The sequence below is a fragment of the Leptosomus discolor genome, chromosome 4 (genome assembly GCF_034619465.1).
Source record: "Leptosomus discolor isolate bLepDis1 chromosome 4, bLepDis1.hap2, whole genome shotgun sequence".
Lineage (NCBI taxonomy): Eukaryota > Metazoa > Chordata > Aves > Leptosomiformes > Leptosomidae > Leptosomus > Leptosomus discolor.
Window position 1 is genome coordinate 36,386,516 of NC_141394.1, and position 21,350 is coordinate 36,407,865.

Below are 21,350 nucleotides of genomic sequence, written 5' to 3' on the forward strand. Positions count from 1 at the left end.
TCTCAAGATAATCACGATTCAGTTCCTGTCTATTAAAAATTTTGATATTTATTTCTAAGCACATTTCCTTTTGTGGTTGTCTTTTCTTCATTTATATAGGTTTATTTGAATGTTGTTTCCAGAAAACATTGTAGTTTCTTACCCCTGGAGCCACATGATAAGAGGTTCTTTATTTTTCCTCTTTCCTTTCAGAAATATGATTTTGTATCATGTCCTTAATGTCTGCTATGCTGTTCATTGAAGTCAGGGGGATCTGTGGATGCAGTAACATTTGGATCATACCCTCCATTCCTGATGGACAGCTGCCAACATTCTAAAATTTTTTTTTTTTTTTTTCTGACCATGGAACAAGAGAATCCAGGGTTGAATAGAAAGGGTGTTTCAGTTTAAGATTACTATGGGTAAAGTATTTTAAACTATAATTAAAGACACTATTTATTTTATTTAAAAGGAAATATAAAAGTTTAGAACAGGACCCTTTCCTATGCTGCTATGATTCTTTATTTTAGAGTTATAGCTTACTTAGGAATCTAGTTCTGTCCTGCAGCTCTTCAGTTTGTATCATGCTGTGACACCATTATTTACTCAGCAGTTACTCACACTAGTGGAACAATTTGTGTGTAAGTGCTGATGACTGTGACTAATAACTTTATGGTATATAAGCAAATTCATTCTTAAAAAATCTGAGGAATTTAGATTCCCCTTTCTAAAACTGGCCAAGAATTAAAGCCTGTCATGTCATAGGTTTAAAAGAATATGATGCAGCACAATGAAATGTGTGTCATAAGCATTAGAAATTTTCCATGTTGTGTATTTACTGTTGCATTTATTTAATTTTAATTACATTTTAATTAATTTAGTTTTAAATGCTCCCAGAACTTATTTATAAAAATATCTAGGAGTTTGATTCTTATAGTCTGTTCTGAATACTGTTTTTTGTAGAATGCTATAAGCCATGAATACTAGATATTTTTATTCAGCCTGAACAAAATAAGAAGAGACTGTCAAAGCTGGTATATATTAAATCTCTGTTTCTTTATTAATGTGTATTTCAGGTATATACTGATATGGTTCTAGTTTTGTAAAAAAAATAGCAATCTAACGTAAAATGGAGTAGCACGAAAGAGCAATTGTACTTGAGGAGGAGAGCTTATTTTAGCAAAAACTGATTACGTGATTTACCGGTTTTAGTACACGAAATTGTAGTTCTTAATGATAATACTTTTGACAGTGTATTTTTAAACATGTATTAAAAGGGTAAATAAAAGAATTAGAAATGTAGAATTTAGAACGAAACAGACCTTTTAAGTACAAGTACAATCCAGGGTCTTGGAGCCTGTGTCTGTTATATTCCGTCCCACTTGAATATCACCCAGCTAGCAGGAGTGGTAGTGAACTCAATACTATGTACAGTATAAATAATCATCATATTTTGAGCAGCAAGCATCATGACCAGCTGATATTTCTTTCCTCAGGACCAGTTGTTCCCGAGAGTGCGTGGCTGGAGCCATATGATCTTATCAACACATTTGAGAGCCCTACCCAAATTCTGAGAGAGATTTTGCTGCAGCAATGACTGTCATAGAAGAAAGTCGCCCTTTTGCCCAGCAGCTATCCAATGTCTACTTTACTATACTTTCCCTTTTTTGTTTTAAACTTTTTGTGAAGATCAGCCTTGCTATACTTAGTCATTTCTACATTGTGAAAGGAAACCGTAAGGAAGCAGCAAGGATAGCTGCTGAATTTTATGGAGTTCCTCAAGGACAAGGTATGTTTGTACTTACTATCTTATCACTACTGTTTGGGGTTTTTGTTGTTACTGTTGTTTCCCAGGTAATTATTTATCTGCTAGTCTCACTGATATTCTGTTAGTCAAATGATATGTGTGAGGTTTTTTTTACTGTAGTTCTTGCAGTGTTTTTTGAACAAAAATTATCTGAAGGAGTGTTGTTAGATTATTTAAGCTTTTTTTTTATTTAAGGTATTAAATTCAGCATAAAACTGAAATATTACATCCAATGTCCCGTTAGGAGAGAGGCTTATATTTAAGATGGATATATTTAAGATTGCCAAATACTTCCCAATCTAAGACGATTTTCCAAATTTCTTCTAAGGTTCCCCAGCTTACCCATTTGTGGTTGAAATTTTCAACTCTTGGCATGTGATTATTTTGCAACACTTTAGTGAAACTAGTCCAAATATTTCTGAGAATTATTTCTTGATAAAGTTAAAATTTTCTTACAAAAATTTATTTGAGAAGATATAGTCCTTCTGTACTTTGAATTAATTAGTGTCTTGGCACATTATCAGGAAGCTTCCTGTTTGTCATGGTGAGCTTTTGGGCATCTTTGTGGAAACCCATCAAATTTTATTGGGTTGAAAGCTCTTGTGAAAATTCCTTTTCCTGTTTGCTCAAGCAGAACTTTGGCAGAGCTGGGCACTACTGTTCCCCCAAGCTCATCTGGGGTGAACCAGTACCGTTTTCATTCAGTTCTTTTTCTGGGTCACAGAACACAGAAGACTCTCTCTTCTCAATTGTGGTATCCTAGTGTGTGACTGAGCCACGTTTTTGCTCAACTTGGGATCCCTGCTGCCTTGCTTGTCTTTGATTGTTGTCCCTTGTATTCTGGGATGACATGAAGTTTGAGTTAGGTGATGGCACAGGAAGACTTGTCTTGCCTCTCATTGCCTTCACCACTCATCCCTAGGTACCGTGAACAAGAAGAAATAGCCCAAGTTAATTGCAAAGGGGAAACTGTAGAAATGAGCCAGAAACAGTTTCAAACGTGAAGATCTTTTCAATCTTTAATGTTGGGACAAAAGTTAGACATTTTGTGTGTATTTAAATTTGCAAACCACGGAGGCTTACATGCTAAAACAGGAATTAGCTTACTTTGCAGAAGATTTACTTGAGGTAGATTTATATTATGTTTTCTCTGCACCATTTAGAGAGAAAGTTCTGAAACCCGGGGGTTTTTTGCCTGAGTGTGTTAATCTTTTTAACTGGTTATGTGACCACCGAGCAGAGGTAAGAGAGGAACTGTGGAAAGAGGAAGACTTTGCCTTGGCCGAGGAGGATTGCGTTATAACAGAGATCATTTAGGCAAACTGGATGCCCACAAATCCATGGACCCTGATGGGATGCACGCACGAGTGCTGAGGGAGCTGGCAGATGTTATTGCTAAGCCACTCTCCATCATCTTTGAAAGGTCATGGCAAAGAGGAGAGGTGCCTGAGGACTGGAGGAAAGCCAATGTCACTCCAGTCTTCAAAAAGGGCAAGAAGGAGGACCCAGGAAACTCCAGGCCAGTCAGCCTCACCTCCCTGGAAAGGTGATGGAGCAGCTCGTTCTGGATGTCATCTCAAAGCACATGGAGGAAAAGAAGGTTATCAGGAGTAGTCAGCATGAATTCACCATGGGGAAATCGTGCTTGACCAATCCGATAGTCTGTGATGTCATGACTGGCTGGGTAGATGAGGGGAGAGCAGTGGATGTTGTCTGCCTTGACTTCAGTAAGGCTTTTGACACTGTCTCCCATCACATACTCTTAGGTAAGCTTAGGAAGTGTGGGATAGATGAGTGGACAGTGAGTTGGATTGAGAACTGTCTGAAGAACAGAGCTCAGAGGGTTGTGATCAGCAGCACTGAGTCCAGTTGGAGGCCTGTATTCCTCAGGGGTCAGTGTCCAGTCTTATTCAATATATTCATCAATGACCTGGATGAAAGGACAGAGCGCACCCTCAGCAAGTTTGCTGATGACACAAAACTGGAAGGAGTGGCTGACACACCAGAAGGCTGCCATTCAGCAAGACCTGGACAGGCTGGAGAGTTGGGCAGAGAGGAACCTAATGAGGTTCAACAAGGGCAAGTGTAGGGTCCTGCACCTGGGGAGGTATAACCCCGTGCATCAGCACAGGTTAAGGATTGACTTGCTGGAGAGCAGCTCTGTGGAGAAGGACCTGGGAGTCCTGGTAGATTGCAAGCTAGCCATGAGCCAGCAATGTGCCCTTGTGGCCAAGAAGGCCAGTGATATCCTGGGGTGCATTAAGAAGAGTGTGGCCAGCAGGTCGAGGGAAGTTCTCCTCCCCCTCTGCTCTGCCCTGGTGAGGCCACGTCTGGAGCCCTGTGTCCAGTTCTGGGCTCCCCAGTTTGAGAGACAGGGAGCTACTGGAGAGAGTCCAGCAGAGGGCTACAAAGATGATGAGGGGTCTGGAGCATCTCTCTCATGAGGAAAGGCTGAGAGACCTGGTGCTCTTTAGCCTGGAGAAGAGAAGACTGAGAGGGGACCTTATCAACGCTTATAAATACCTAAAGGGTGCGTGTCAAGAGGATGGGGCCAGGCTCTTTTCAGTGGTGCCCAGTGACAGGACAAGGGGCAACGGGCACAAACTGGAGCACAGGAGGTTCCACCTGAACATGAGGAAAAACATCTTTACTCTGAAGGTGCCAGAGCACTGGAACAGGCTGCCCAGGGAGGTTGTGGAGTCTCCTTCCCTGGAGATACTCAAAACACACCTGGATGCAGTCCTGTGCAACCTGCTGTAGGTTAACCTGCTTTAGCAGGGGGTTGGACTAGATGACCTCCAGAGGTCCCTTCCAACGCCCACTGTACTGTGATTCAAGCTATGATTTGTGTGTCTGTGTGAGTATGTGTACAGATGTATGTATGTGTGTGGGAGTGTGTGTGTATATATGTGTATTCACTACAGTAGGATGGGAAGGACTGACTGTCTATCCCACTGACATGAAATACTTGCAGTGAATATGGTAGCCCTCACTTGAAATCATGAAGTTTTTGGCAAAAACCTGGCTAGCTCTAAGGCAGTTCATTCTGGGAAGACTGACACAGAATCTGAGCAAGGAATGATAAAAGACTGGGGAAAACTAGAGGGAAAGGAATAACATGCATCAGGTTGGGAAATAGTCTCTACAGTGTTACCTGTCACTGAATCCAGGAAGCTTTAGTTTCATCATTTGTCAAATGTGTGAACTATTATATCTAATTAAACGTACATTCAGTGTTCCAGTAACTGGTACATGCAAAAGATGAAAATCTATCACTCTTTCAGGTTACTGTTTTGTTCAGGTAGCAGAGGTTTATATTGATTTAAAGGCTCAAACATATGGTAGAGTTTCTGGTTTTCTGCTTGGTTCATCAAAAGAAAACAGTTAATGCAACTATTTTGTGCTTTTTATGACTCAGCACTAGTGCGTCTTAATTTTTCACTGCCCAACTCGCAGTGTTTGGGTCTGGATTTGAAACAGTCCTAAGCACGTGCTCAGCTAATGTTACATAATCTGCAAATTCAGCCATTTGTCATGATTAACAGGACCAGTCCTTGCTCTTTGGGATGCAAATAAGGCTTCTCAAAATTACTATTTCATCTTTTCTATACTTTGTTCTATGTTTGTAGAAGGGGGCATGATACTGTCTCAACTCACGCCATGTTGTGGGATTTGGTTTGTTTCTGTTTGTGAAATACAGTACAGAGATACATCAGTAGAGTTTATACAATACCATGTAACAAAATATCCTGTTCGAAGTAATGTCTAGATGTACAATAAGTAATGTAAAGCTACAGCTTGTAATATTAAATGATATAATTAAATACTGAGTATCTTCCTAATTAGAGATCCTGCTCTGTGGTTTTTATTAAGCAATAGAGAAGCCTCAGCAGAAAAGGGTAAACCCTAAACAGAAAATCAGCCTATCGTTGCCTAATTGAAGTTTATAGTGTTTCAAGAAGTACTTCTAATTAGAGAAAATGTTAGTTTTCATCTTCTAGTTTTAACTTGATTACATAATTTAAAATTCTGTTAGTGCTGGTATTTTCATTTTGCTTGTAATACCACAAAATTACTTTTTGCTGTTACAACGGCTTGACTAGGAGAGAGTGCTATAATTCTGAAGAAGAGAAGAGCCTTTGAATAAATAATGTGCTGCTAGGCACAGGCATTATTTCATGTTTACTGATTTGAGCTCTTGAGTTAAATAAGCCTTTCTTTTATGAAGCCTATGTGATTGAGGACCTTTTAGGTACTGAGCAGTGGTACTTGGTGGAACTCCTTTTATCAAACTGAAGGTATATAGGTTTGTACAGGAGTTGAGGCCCAGGGATCACACGTTTTATGTGCTAACTTTGTTTTGTGTCTTGTTCTTTGTTGAATACAAGGAAACGGCTTTACGTATGTCAACTGCCTACTGGGATCTTGTTGCTAGATATTAGTAGTGAAACAGGTCATACTTTGTTCTGTATTATTTCAGGAATGTTTTCTCTCCAGTATGGATAGTCACCAGTCAACTGTGTTAAATCTATCCTTTGGATCTCATACGTATGTGAACAGCTGGATAGGGATAGCATCCCAATAATTAATTAGAAGTTATTACATTGTGTATGTGGCTTTGAAATATAAGAACTAAATCAGTGTTCAGCATCAGCTAAGATCAGAAAAGTGTGTATAAAATCTCTACTAATTATAAGTCATGTTAATTTCTTTTATGAAGTCCAAGTAAAATCTTTTTTGTGTATAGCTGAAAGGCACCTTGAGAGGTAATTCGGATGCTCGAGGATCAAATACACATGGGTTGTCTGGGAAATGTTTGTTTAACCTATTTTTAAAATGCTTAGTGATTTCTGCAGTGTCTTTGTGCAACCAATTACAATTTTGCTATTATCATTACTAAAAGGCTTCCTACTGCCCCCAAGACCTACCTAAATCCTTATTTCTGCAAACTAAATACATAAAATATGATTAAGATGTTTATCAATTTTTCTCCATGTATGAAAAGTAATCAATTTAAAACTGTTACCATACATTTTCCTGCCTGTACTGTTTTTGTCCTTTTTGGACTAAAGAAAAGAGGATTTAACCTAGTCTGTCCCCCTAAGTCTTGTTTTCTAGATCTGGAATTACTGGAATTGCTCTCCTTTGGACTTCTGCCAGTTCATATACAGTTCATAGACATTTTTATTGATATCTAATTCCCCATGTTAAACAGAGCACTCCAGCTGAGACTTTATTCGTGCAACCAGTGGAACTAGTGGAACTATTAGCTGTATAAAAGTGGAACAGTTATGTCATATGTCATGTGCCATATATGTGATACCCTATGTAATACCTGCTGGGATGATGCTTTTTTTGGATGGGGAGGGGTGGTGGGTGGTGTGTGTATGGAGGGGATTTCTTTTTTTTTTTTTTCCTCTTTTTTTCTTTTTCCCCAACAGTAAAGTATTAAGGATACAGTCTGTAGCTTACTATAAACCCCATGTTAAAACTAAGTCCTGTACTATGCATTTGCTTTTTTCCCTCTGATTGTAATACTTTGTACTGGCCTTCAGCTAACATGCACTTGATGTCAGAAAATTTCTCCATTTTACTCAAGTCTGTTTTGCGTTGTTTCCCTCTGAGCAGTCACAGCACTTGCAGTTTAGTATCATCTACTGATTTTATAAAAATAAATAATAATATTTAATTTCAACAATATTAAAAAACTGAACAGCACCAAATGCTGGACAGAAGTCTGCAGTCTTTTGTATTTGTTTAAAGTGGATTAAAGACCCACATCTTAATAAACTATCAGAATTTAATTCTTTTTTCAGTGAAGTCAGTAGTATTACTACCATAAAAAGACTAAATTAAAAAGGGATTCTTTTTGTTATGAAGGTCCCATTTACTGGATTATTTTTAACTTTGACACTGATTTAATAAACACTCATATACGCATACTTGCCCCATTGAACTGAAAGGGACTGATTAGTTGTTTAGAGCTAACTGATTTTCCGTCAGTGACTATAGCTGTGTTGTAAATAGGTTATGGTGCTTAGCTTGTCTTTTTTATTGTTGTGTTGAAGTTAACATGTGTTTATTCATTACGCTAGAAAGTTTGCAAAAGTCGACATTTTATTAATGTTTTTCTTTATGGAAAAAGTCATAGCACACTTATGTTTATACCATGTTAAAATTCTGTGCCCTACAAAGTGACCTACAAAAATGAACTGAACTGCAAATTAACTTTGAGTATAATTAGTTCCTTAGCAGGCTATCTGCAGTGACAGTGATCTACACAGTAAGATTTCTTCTCTCACTGTATTTCCAGACCTGTGAAGAGTTAATAACTCAGCCTTTTGTACAGCTGTTGCTGGATACAAACTGGAGGATCAAAAGCAACATTTAGACTCTTCCTACTATACCAGCTAGCTGGTCTTATCATGAAAGTGCTCTGTATATACAAGCGCTGAGTTGGAGCTTCAGCTGAGTTTTATAGTTCAGTTGCTTTAGGATGAGGTAGTAGCGCTGTGGTATGAAGTGATTTCAAAGTGTGTGTATTAAATCTTAAGAGTTAATTCATTGTCAGGTATTTTGGATCTGTTAGATATAAACTCTACTGATAAATACTGGTAAGAGCTTGGTTTGTGTGGAAGAGTCCATACTTTGATAGTACAGATAACTATAGAAGTAGGTATAGTTCCCGTTCATAAACTTTTTATATGGCAAAAAGAGTCTATTTTATCAAAATTAAACCTGATACTCAGTAACTGTTGAAATGCTTCTAGCTGCAAGCAGAAGGTGATATAGAAGAACTTTCTTATGAAAGAATCATTTTGCAGAAGTTAATGTTGCGTAAACAACAAACAACTGGTCATGTACTTATACAGCTACCTGGTGTCTGATGCACAAGCTAAGTAGTTCTAACAAGATAAAATACTTTTCCTTTAATATCCTATTTTTTAATTCTGTCAACTTGCTTTGCAAAAATTTTCATAGAATATCACTTTATGCAAAACTATACTATTTTAAAGTAATATTTGAAAATTATTTGAGAGCAGAATTTGTGTTTGTAGTATTTGAGTATAGCTTCTCCAAATACATTGTACTGATTTAGCAGAACTGGAGATGTGAACATGCCCTGATTTCTTCTAAGATTTTTTTTAAAAAGTCCACTCTTGAATGAACATAGCAAGTTCTAAGCTACCCATCTTTGCTGTATCTGCCTTGGCCAGGCATAGTAGGAATGCTCAGTACACTAGTTATTCCTAGTTACCCTGAATTAAGCCATCCATGGGATTGTGGTAGTTCAAGATTGGAGTCTCCTTCTTCTTCCAGGATTATGAGTCTTGTAAATAGTATGAAGACTTCTGTTTCCTTCTTTTTCTTGGACATTGAGAACTGCTTGGGTGGACCCAAGAATCTGGCCCATTAATTACAACTCATAAATAAAAAATAATACCGTGTTTCACTGTTAGAGATCCACTGTTTGGAAAGTTTGAACTGTAGTGAGTGATTAGAGCAAAGTTTTCCTATTATTTTATTCTGACAAGTTGCAATTGATAATGTCACTCAGCGACAGTTGTTAGGTAGGGAAGATAGGCATGAGGCATTTTCTCAACTTGCATTCCACAGAGATCACAGTTCTATTAATAAAAGCCATATAAGACCTCTACTAGCTTCCTGGATACAATAGAGATTCATTTAGTAATGATAGGAATATTGTATGGCATACCTATTCACCATAGCACTTGGTGTAAGGCACCACATTTAGCATTTGTTTTTCATATGCACCATGTAAGCTAATGGTGTAAAAATGCTTAAGATAGTGTGAATGTTCTTTTTTGAAAGTTCAGAAAGGAGGGTTTTTTTGATGGAGCTTATCACCTTCTCGTACACGCTAAATAACTTTGCCTAGTATGACAAATAACTGCCAAAGAAGAGTCATACTTCAAAGCAAATCTTAAGAAGACACTTACTTAGAATGAAGCAAAAGACACTATGTATCAGCAAGATAACAGAACCATTCTCCTCTGAAGAACATAATCTACCTTAAAGAGATTTTGGTGAGAGTTATATGATGCAACTAGATTGACATGGCCAGAGCCTTGACCTATTTGCAGCAACAAAACCAAGCACATCTATTGGCAAGCATTGACTCTTCCCTCGTCTTAAAAAAAATCTCAGGCTACAGGAACTTCTGGTGAATATATCTGCTGGAGCCTGTTTGTGCAGTTGCTTCCCTGAAAGGTATGGAGATATCCTATCATGTGGATTCCTTTGTGGGGTTTTTTTGCTCCTATCTGTATTTGTATGTCAGGACCTCCTTGAGAATAACATTGCCACAAGCTGTATTTTATGGTCAGTATCCTTGAAATGTGTCTTTTCTGAAGATGGATCTTGATACTTAACTTGTCACCAGCCTAGGTCCTATTGGCTTGCTTGATGTGCACACTCTTAAATTAAATCACATGGATATCCCCCTCATAAATTGATTTCTTTGTTTTTCTGTATGAAATGAGTAGTAAACTTTTTAATTACCAACAAGTGCAAAATTAAACATTGTGACCTCTGAAGTAGCTTAAAACCTGGATTTTTAAAGGTGCATGGCAGTAAGACTGAAAGATAATCCTGGAGTATTCCGCCTGGAAGGCCTTAAAGACAGCTGTTGTTCAAGAAAAGCTGTCAGGAAACTCCAGTACTGGATTGGGGCAAGCTCAGACGTACCGTCTGCACTGGTCTTTTTTGCAGTGGTGGGACATAAGGCAACAGGGGAGGACCAAAATAGCTTAGCTCCCTGAAGGTGATGTTCCTTCCCTCAACCATAGACTTGTCATGGCCACGGTTCTGCTATTCACACTCCTCTCTTGTAGGGGATGTTCTCAAAGATTTGCAATGCAGGCAAGCAGTGAGTGAACTTCTGCCAGGCTCAGATGATGATGGCTTCGGGGGAATGCATTACGTGCCTAAGTACTGAGCTCTGTTCATGACTGCAGCAATGCTGGCTGGTTGGTCATAAATCCATTATGGCATGCTGCATCTGTTGCACTAGTGGATGTTACTCTTTGCTATGTCTTTCTGGCAGTAGATATGATCTCTGTGGCTGTTCTCTCATGGTAATTGGCTGAAGATGCGCTCTATGGTGCTCTATACCACTCCCATGCGGACTACTGGTCTCGTGCCTGGTGGTGTCTTCTCTGTCAATATCTGAAGCCCAGGCGTGCTTGATAACTGATTTGGCTAGATTAATCAGCGTGACTGCTGTGATTTGTTTTACTTTAGCCCCCATATTAGCAAATATTCTGTGTTACCACTGTGTGAAGAGGTCTGGCAGGTACACATTGCAAATCCACAAGCCAAGAAATGTAGTAAATGTATCATTGTTCCATATTTGACTTTGGGGAGGGGGCTGAGACAGAGCCTTTATCATGTCAGAATTTTAAATCTTTTCTCAACCTTTCATTCTGATTCCAAGGATACAAGGCCTAACAACTATAAAAATCTCAGGAGATGAGGTAGGATAATTACTAGCCATCCATGGTGTTGCTAACTTGATAATAATAATAATAATAATAATAATTTGGATTTCCAGGTAAGAGGAGGTGATGATACTGTATAAAGAGCAGGAGTGTGTATGTTTTTTAGTGCTTACAGTGGTATAGAAAAATGTCATTTTATACTTAAATAACTAGTGACCATTCAAGTATTGTCTGCATATCTGCTGGCATTTGTCAAGATGTGGAGGACAGAGGACTGTTTGGTGACACCTGGGTAATGCCTAAGCTTCTGGTTGATGGCTAGTGACTTATCATTGCATTGGCCATGAGGTGTGGCTTGGTGCAAGAATCTGGATTAAAAAAAAAAAAGTTGTTCCAGTCCTTTCCTTATCCTGGTACAAGAGCTTTATCACTGTACTTCTATGTTTCATTTAAATTCCTTGGCATTCAGCTGGCACTGCAGGATGCAACAGTGGCCACTGTGGCCTTTTAGGATGCTATGTTTTTGTCGGTAGCCACGTTTCTGTAATTATTTCTAAAACTTGCTTCATCTTGGCATCTCCTACAGGGAGGAATGTTCAAGATCTCTGCTGGTTCGTTTCTGGCAATGTCAAATGACAGGCAACTCTTGGGGTACTGGCACTGAGATCCAGGGAGCCTGTCTATCATTTCAGCTTCGTGGTTGTAGTCTGTGGATTGTATCAGCAGGAAGAGGCAGTTTCTAGCCGTGTTCCAGAATTTAGTGTGGCATGTTCTGTGCAGTCACTGTGACCCCATAATAATCCTGGTTGTAGAAGTAGAGTGAGTCTGAAAGTATGGAACAGCTTGGGAAGTGAGGTGGCTCATCAGTTGGCCAGCTTGAGGAGAGCTGTAGACAAAACACTGATCTGTGGCATTTGAAAATAGTGCAGTTTTTGTCCAATTTTTCTGAAGGTAAATTGTTGTTATTGGAATTTGGACTTACTGCATTGAGCTGCATCATGTGTTGAAAGGTGTGGGTTGTTTTTTTTTTTTATGTTGTTTTTAACACATTTTTTTATGTTGCATCTCTGTTGCCTTAAGAACAGTCTTCAAAATGGAATGAGTTCCCCATTGAAAGGGAGGAACAAAAATTTCTTCTCATTTTCATTCCTACCTGTTAAGAACTGCTGCCCCTGTAAACTCAGAGAAATGTTGAAACTGTACTGACATTTCTTTTTAAAAAATCTGAATAAAAAAAGATTGTGAAGAAAATCACTTGAATGTTTCCTTTAATAATTCTTCCCCTGGGTTACAAAAGATGAATAGAACTAATTATTAGTGAAATGCAACGTAGTGGTTTATTTAAAGCTTGTCTGCTAAACTGAGTCAGAATTCCAAACTCATCAGTAAAATCCTCCATTTTCCTTACTCTCAGATTGTGGTGTCTTGTCCCTTCCTCTGGCTGCGTTTTTTGCATGTAGCTGCATTGCTTCTGTGAGTAACTATAATCTAAATACTGTCCCTAATTGCTTGCGTGCCAAGGCAGGCAAAGTAGTGGCCTACTGTATTTTCTACGTAGCTGGGTATCTACTTGGATTTCTGTTACAGGTTTTCTGGTGGGTTTTAGAAGTGCTTGAATATCTTCTATAGGGAAAAATCTGAAGAACAGAATCTGAGTACCAAGCCTAAGTAGCTTCAAATATTTATAGTTTATTACCTAATGAAGTTGAGACATACTGATTTTTATTTTGTAGTTAATGTAACTGAGTGCATGGTTGGCTGGCTTGAGGAAGATCACATAGCAATTCCATGTCAGGAGGTGGAAGTGAAATAGTGAGTTCTTCAGCCTTACTCCACAGTTTTAACTGTATGTTCATCCCCTCTTTATATCAACATCTCAAGTATATTTTTAATAGATTACCAATTGATTTCTGATGTTGGTCTAGCTTTCAATTTGTTTGTTTGTTTGTTTACTTTTATTTATGTACTGTTTTAATAGCACTTTTTAATGGCTTTTGCCTGGAGGATGAATGGTTGTGCCTAGCAGAATTAGTGAAAAGTTGTTTCTAGAGTCCTGAATATGATAAGCTTTGTCTTCTTTAAAGCATACAAAAAAGATAGTACCTGGTTTTATACATTGCATTCTGATATCCTCCAGAGTATTCAAAGTAACGTAATAATAATGGGTGGCAAGTGCCTATGGAATAGAGATGCTTTTCCTAGTACTCTTGCCTTGAAGATGGCGGATTTTGGGGGTAGTCTAACTCCATTGGTAGCTCATTGCTTCCTGTGCAATTCCCTGGATGAGAGTGAGCAAGTGCTGCTGACTGCCTTGGGGGGCGGGGGGGGAGGTGTCTTCCTCTTTGAAGCCATGGTAGCTGTTTGTATATCTGCTGTTTGCCTTGCTCCTGAAGTCACACCTCTGAGAATAGTAAGAGAGAATGGGGGCTGGAATACCTGTGGAAAACAAGTTGTATGAACTGCTTCCAGTTTTGTACCAGTCCGCTAGCAGGACTCCACTTCATTCTCAGCTGACAACCTCACCCACAAAACTCCTACAAAAACATGTAGGTCTTGTCTTCCCAGCCCACTGTCAATCCCTGCCCTGCAGTGCCAGATGCTTTGCTTGATCCCGATCCTCACCACCTTCTCCTGAAAGTCCTGGGATTCCATTCCAAATGGAAAGGTAACGTAAAACTGAGATGAGCCTCAGAGCCGTGGCAAGTACAGAAATTGTCATCGGTTGTTTCTCACCTGGAGAACACAGCTGGTGTCTTCCTGACACAGACACATATATACACATCCTTAGTAAGGTTTCCTGTTAATTCCTCTTCCAGTATTTATTTACTTGAAGGAAACACTACAATTTAACAAGTAATTCTAATATTAAAGTGATATATATATATATAATGAGCCCTTTTGCAAAAGCTCTGTTCAAGGCTTAGTTGCAGAATCTGTTTGCTGAATGTGTAGAAGTGTGTATTCAATCTGTAAGGTATTCTGGTTCATTCAGCAAGATAAAAACTGAGAAGAACAGCTTTCTGAAAGCAGTATAATGTCTGGGAGAGCGTAGTTTTGTTCTGTCTCGTGAGAATAGCAGTAGCCCACTTGCTTCTGTTCTGTAAACAGTGTAGCACCATTCCAGCAGAGCAGTTCTCATGTGCTCTAATTTCAAGGTGAAATTTGCAGCTCCTCCCTCTTCTTCCCCTTACCCTACCTAACTATAATCTTGTCTCTGATTTTCTCTTAAAGAAAAACAAGAGTGATATAAAAAATGTCATTAAATACCTGTTCAGCATCTTGGGGATTGTTTTTTGTCGGGTACCTGAAGGGGGTGTACTAATGAAACCCAGTAATGTTAATTTCCTTCTAAAGAGTTTACAAATGGCTAGAGGATAGTGAGGAAATACGTGAAGGAAGTGGCAGGGAGGTAAAGGTGGCATCTTAACATGTTATTAGTACAGAGAAATCACTGTCCTCTTTTTCCATGCTGGAATTTTATCATGGATTGCTTCTCCCTGCGGATTTCTGTTGTATAGTATTAGCATGATACATAGTAACAACCAAAAAAATTCTACTGCTAGTCGGTCGCCCTTGTTTTTATTGTCATTTTAAAAAAAAGTATTGATCTGTTCTGCTTCTGACAAGACTACAGCCTTACTTTCATAATGGGATCAGACTTTCAAAATAACCAGTGAAATATTTTTATTTTTTTATTTTTTGATATTCAAACCACGATTTTATTTATTCAGGATGTAGTTTGTAGTTGACATCTGTAGGATACCTTATCCCCTATTTAAAAAAAAACACACCACCAACCCCCAAAACCAACCCACACCACAAAAACCCCCAGAAATACTTCATAGTTTCAGGGATTCTTCTGAATTCCAAATTCTCCCCTAACTGCAAGTTAGATATGAGTAAAACTTGATGCAGTAATAATTATTGTTTCTATTACTAAAAGAACTGCTGTGCTGATAAAACAGTTTTAGTTTTTCTGTTTTAGGTTGCTTGTTATTCAAGCAACAAAGCATTGAATACTTATGCTTTAAGAATCTGTTTCAGTTTTGGTTAAATGATTAAAAAATTAACGCCTTCTTTCCATTTAGATCATGTAAATAGTTAAGACTCATGCTGTAGCTAAGCTGATTCTTTCTCTGTTTTAAAAATAGAAAATGCTAGAGCAGTCCTTCCCTTCCCCCACCGTATACTCACTAGTCCAAGCTAGTAAATGTTACTGAATGGATTTCAGTGTTGTAGCCATTCTACAGTAAGTACAGCAAGATCCTTTGTGAAAAAGCGAAAGGAAGAAAAAAGGTAGTAGAAATCCATTTGTGGCTGTTCATCAGACCAGGGTACCTGCACCAATGACAGACAGCCTTTCCTCGAGAAACAAATAATGACAACAAACACTGCTGTTCAGAGGAGCCAGAATCTCCCCAAAAGACGCCTAGAAAGTATAGGGGAGTGTCCTGCGAAACGAAAAGCTAGCTGGGGTATTCTGACCAGCCAAGGTTAGTATAGCAGCCATTTCAGAAACTGTATGCTGAAATATGCTAAGATGACCCAATTTATGATGTTCTAGCTCTAAGCTTTTTTTTTGTTGTGTTTTTTTCTTTCCCTAGCTGTGATATAAATGCATGCTTGTTAGTGGCACTTTATAGTCTTGCATGAGTTAACACAAGGGTGTTGAAGCTATTTTTGTTCTTTCTGCACTCGTATCAGCTGATCGAAAATACCTTTTCTTGTTTATCTGCCCGATTTATTTTATGCAAGTGTTTAAGGCTTGGCTTACTCTGACTTTTGCTGTCCCTTCACAAGGTAACTGGATACTGAAGGCTAATTGTTTACAACGGGGAACCAAGGAGTGAAAGGAGGGGGAGGAGTAAATTTACAAGTTTATAGGTAGCTGAAATAGGAGGCAATGGAGGAACTACACGTGACAGAATTATTGTCCTGTGTTAAGATACTAAAGACAAAGATATAATTGTAAGGGTTTGCATTGAGAAGTGCTTAGGAGGTATTTAAGTTGTTGGACACTGGCCTTTTCAGCAATGAGGAACAAACTCTTATTATAAAAGAAGTGTTTAGGACTGCTACTGTCTGTGCCATATTTTCCTATTTTTTTTTGTAATACAAGTGTGTAAAAGGGAGCTTTGAGTAATTGTGAGAGTCCAATAGGAATTTTTAAAAGAGTGATCATAATTCCAATTAATATTGACCATATCATAAGGCTTAGAGGGGAAAAAAAAATAATTAGGTAATCAAATATTAAATTATTGATAATATGGTATCAAATTAAAAACTAGAGATGTTAAAATAGTCAAGGAAAGGAGGAGATAGGAAAGAGAGATTTGATATATTGTGCCTAAAAATGGTTATGAATTTAAAGTGTAAAATGTAGCTCTATGTTATAGGAATCAGTTATTCTTAAATATTTGTGCTGATTTCCAGTACTGCCAGTTGTAGAATTAAGCGACATTCAAGAATTTAAGCAATAATTACCACAGTTTCCCAAGTAACTGTTTGAATGCAATGATACTGTAAGGTTAAATTTATTCATCAGTTTTAATATGCGGTGTATCTTTTACCGTCATGTGGTTAATTGTTTGCGCTAAAATTTCCTGATCTTTAGTGACTTTTATTTATGAACATTTCAGCTAGTTAGGTCAGTGGTTCCCAAAAAATTAGGACATTCTCCCTCAGGCTGAAAAGAAATTCTACAAGTTATCGACGTTGGCATTAGCCACTCCTTGATATGGTTCAGGGTTAGGCTCTTTTGCCATTCTTACAAGGAAATAGCCATAGTTAGTCAAATTTTGAAATTTTCAAAATCACAGTGAAGTATCAAAAGTAAAATTTTCTGAAGAATCCAGCTACTCACAGCCTCTTTCTGATTGCCAAGCTGGGCATATATATTTATGGATGGACATCTTGAAGTACTGGGAGACTTCTGTTGCCATTGAGGCTTTTAGTTGTTGCAGTTCACTTGAATAGCAGGTATATATAATGACAAATCTGAAGGAGACTCCTTTCTTCCCTCTGTATTCCCATCCATGGAGGTATCCAAACCTGACTTTGTTCTTCAGGCACCCTGGCAGAGCAAAGGAAGAGAAAGTCGTACTGCAATGCAGTATGTAATTAAATATGCAGATAGGAAAATGGGCTAAAAGTGATGTGGGGGGTGGAATATGTCATGATAGGATCTGGCAGAAAAGTGAAAGGATAGAGTCAGGCTAGGAAAAGGTCTTCAGCCTACCGGCTTGAGGGTCCACAACCAGGCTATTCTACCAAAATCTCCTGGATGTGGCAACAGTCAGCACACTAGGCCCAGCTTTGCTGCCCAACTGAGTACTGCTTTTAAGGCTAAGGATTGGGCCAAGGGCTGCATTCACTCTCTGGCAGGCTGGGAAAATACTGAGAATTCTGAGCGCAACTTGGGGAAATAGTTTGCAGTCTGGATTAAGGCTGAGACTGCATTTGAGGAGCCAAATTATTCCAGGCAGAAGTCCTCCAGAGCCTGAACTCAGCTCAGAATGTCCATATGCCTTTTCTGTCACCTTGTAGTTAGGAGGGCCACTGAAAAACCCTTACTTTGTTGTAGTGACTTGTCCAAGGAAATAAGAATGGCCTAAGAGTACTGCCAGCTGTTCCATGTACTCAAATCAAATCTGATGTGGGTCTAATGGGTTTCTGAATTCAGAGGTTGATGTGACCTTACACCTTGTCACTCTAGCTATGGCACACAGTTTGCAAGCTACTTTCAGCTAGAAAAATACCCAGCCAGTTGTTGATCATTCAAGAAGATGGAAAAAACAAACTGTCCATGAGCAATGGGCAGGGGAGTTGTTGCTGTGCTTTCATGTGATGGGAGAAGGGGCCTGACACACTTCTTCCTGTGTGTGCAATGCCCAACACAGAGCCAGCAGGAGCAACTGCTGCTGCCGCTATCGTCATTACCATTGCCTTCACGCAGCATGGTGTTGCTTCTGTTGGGACCCAAGTGAGCAATGTTTGTATATTGCTGTTGTGGGTCTTCAGTACTTTTAATACAGTTTAGTGGCACATGTTTCTGTGTGAAAAGTATGTTAATTTGCAATGCCAAAGCACTCCAAATTTAGGAATTGTTAAAAGTAATGTTGCCTGTGCCGCACCGATTTGACCCTCTAATGCATTATAACCCAGTGTTTGACAACAGTCACATGCTGTACTTTTCCACAAAGCCCCTGCTTCCTTTGATGTGCAAGATGGATGATGTTCTGAGAATGTATTAGGTTTATTCTCAGAGAAAATACACCCTATGTTTTCCTGTGTATTGCAAAGGTTAGAAGGCATACAGTGAATGGGAGGAAAAAGGGGTTAATGTTTTAATGTCTCTAAAAGCAAATTCTATTCTTGTCTTTCCTGTGGTACCTGTGTGTTTTAAGACCAATAATCTAACCTAAAAGTTTCTTGACTGATCATGGTTATTATTATCTAAGGCTGAAATTTCAGAAGCTCAAAGCTCTCATAACAATAATTAAAGTATGCTTTCAGTGTACACTCTAATGCTCAAGTACTCTGGAAAAAATAAGCTATTAGACTGGTTTTATGATTTAAGCATTAAAACTCTATGTCTTTTGGTTCCTTAGTTATAAAATAGTACGAATGGATGACGTTATGAAAATAGATTCAACAAGGGTTTTGAAGTATTATTTTGTTATTGGGAGAATACCATGAAAAAGGCAGTATAAAATTAACAATGTCATAGTCAGTTTATAGCTTGGATAGCATGTCTTAAAGAGTGCAAGATCCTACTAAGTATGGAGAGACAAAATGATATGAATGCTAACTCATTCATTGACTACAACACTGGAATGGCAAAACTAATGTGTGGTCATGTAATGTGGGTGCATCATAAACAGAACTGTGTGGGAAAACAAATTTGGTTTGTATGACTTTCAAGAGTAGGAAATTGTTCAGAATATCTTCACTTTTTTTTTTTTCTGAGTGAGTGGTAAAATAACAGATGAACATTTGGCAGTGCTTCCCTTACAAATCTATGTACTAATGCTGATTTTTGAGGATATAAAACTATGTGTCTTATTGCGTGAGGTTAAAAAAGGAGGAGTTTGACCTGCAGTTCTTACTCAGCTCAAGGTTATCTTGATTTCACTGAGAGTTGTTTCTCTTTGTTGAAATTCCAGTTAATCTGTCTTGTAAGGCAAATGTACAGATACTGGCACTTTGAAAAGTTGTTATGTTAAAAAAAGAAATGTGAAAAATGTACAAAAAATGCCACGGTCCTTTAGCATAAGAAAAGAAACTGGCAACTTGTATATGCTTATATCTTCAAATCTGTGTTTACTGAAGGGTGAAAGTTCTTATTACAGTGAGCTGTGGATCTCCTTCCAAACATAGCTGGAGTGTATTAAAAACAGGCCAAACTAGCAAGAACAGGGTTGTTTTTTTTTTTTAAATTTCTTTTATTTTCCAGATTGAAAGAAATGAGTAGGATTTATAATTGCGATTGGCTGGAAGTGCCATGGGGAGATGGAGATTTAGGTATTGTATGATACTTTGTAATTTTTTTTAACTTTGCCTGTTAATACAGTGAATATATTTATTCTTTCTTGTAATGTTTACAACTCAATGTTGGCTGCTTTTCCTGGTAATCTATACACCAGAGAACTTGGAACTAACGTGGTTTCTAAATATAGTTGGAGATACTTTGTATTCAGCATCTGTCAGAGATGACATCAGTAGGGAATTAATGCATTAACAGTTTTGGAATAGACTATGTTTGCTAGTACCGCTGTTACAGACAACATCGAATGAAAAAATGTCGTCATTTATGTTCTTGCTAATGCTTTCTAAGTGAGACCTGGCAAGTTTGTAGACTAGCAGAAGGCAGCAATCTAGACAAAGAATTTATTTTAAGACACCTTTGATGTTTATTTATGATACGCTTTTGTTTTGAACATATTTTTGTCCCTGTAGTGATGAATTACTATGTTTATTGATAAATCAGTTAGAACGTGATTTTTTTTTTTTCCCAAACTTGGTTTGAACAAAATATTTCTGCAGCATTTTGCTTACAGATTTTATTTCTAGTAGAGCTGATACAACCATTTTATATTTAATGTATTTAGCAGAAACAGCTCACTGCTGGCTGTTTCTACATGAGGATGGGGATATAAGGTAGGTCTAGGTACAAAACAGAGCTCACTGATTTGATTCTCAAATGTCAAATGTCACTGGAGTAATGACATTAACAGACATTCTTCTGAGCAATCCAAGAGGGAAGAAGGTGAAGGGAAGAAAGGTGGAAAAAATGTTGCTTTCAGATCCTACCTGTGTCTTTGTTCTGTTTATACTTATACATGGCTAGAAAAATGTCCAAACTGTGAGTGTATTTAATGGACATAAAACCTTCATGACACTTAAAATTTTATTATATGTTTTTCTATATAATAATTGTCTTTTTTTTTTTCCTGTTAATTTAGGAGTAGGATAAACTGTCAAGAGAGAGAAGTCCTCATCTGTAGAGACAGGGGGACAAATTCAAAAGCAGCCTCTAAACACAGCTTTTAATTATTTTTGAGGAATTCCTTGCAGCTGACAACAGGAGAACTTAATAGATCTAACTCATTTGAATTAAAATGACTCAAGTGCTAGTTCAGATATTGCTACAGAAGAAGGAAAACTGGTCAAAATTCTCATAGTGATTGCACACATGTGACCTGCAATAGGGTAAATATATCTGAGCTTATTGCGAAGACAGAAAAAATACTGATGTTGTGTCAAAATCGGGTCACTTTAAGATTTCTGCGCTCGGTTAACGTACTGTAATACCCCTTAAAAATCCCAATCACTTTGTGTATGGGTTTTTTTTTTAGTTGCTATTCTGACTAGTAATAAGAACTGCAATATGCTACACTTAATAAACCTAAAGTAAAAAGTATAAGGAGTGAGGTATGTGTATGTACACATACAAGCACACACAGATGATCAGAGCTTAGCAGAAATAATTCTGAAAGAGTATTGGAAGCTGGATCTTGCCTATGGTCCATCTACTCCCGCAGGTGAAAGAGTACAAAGAGCTTCACAGATACTGGATACTCTGACATAGTAGAAATCTCCAT

At 38.1% G+C, this 21,350-nt stretch overlaps 1 protein-coding gene across 2 annotated transcripts in view; it reads left to right on the forward strand.

The window, feature by feature from the left end:
- The first annotated feature begins 1,572 nt into the window (after positions 1-1,572).
- ASB5 (ankyrin repeat and SOCS box containing 5) overlaps positions 1,573-21,350 on the forward strand; it is a 28,068-nt gene continuing 8,290 nt past the window's right edge. Inside the window, exon 1 of one of the 2 annotated variants that reach the window (XM_086464236.1) lies at positions 1,573-1,768. In XM_086464236.1, coding sequence (XP_086320362.1) covers positions 1,573-1,768 — 196 coding nt within the window. Of the gene's footprint in view, positions 1,769-19,712; positions 19,771-21,350 lie in introns of those variants that run through there. The other variant, XM_086464237.1, reaches the window with a different exon arrangement.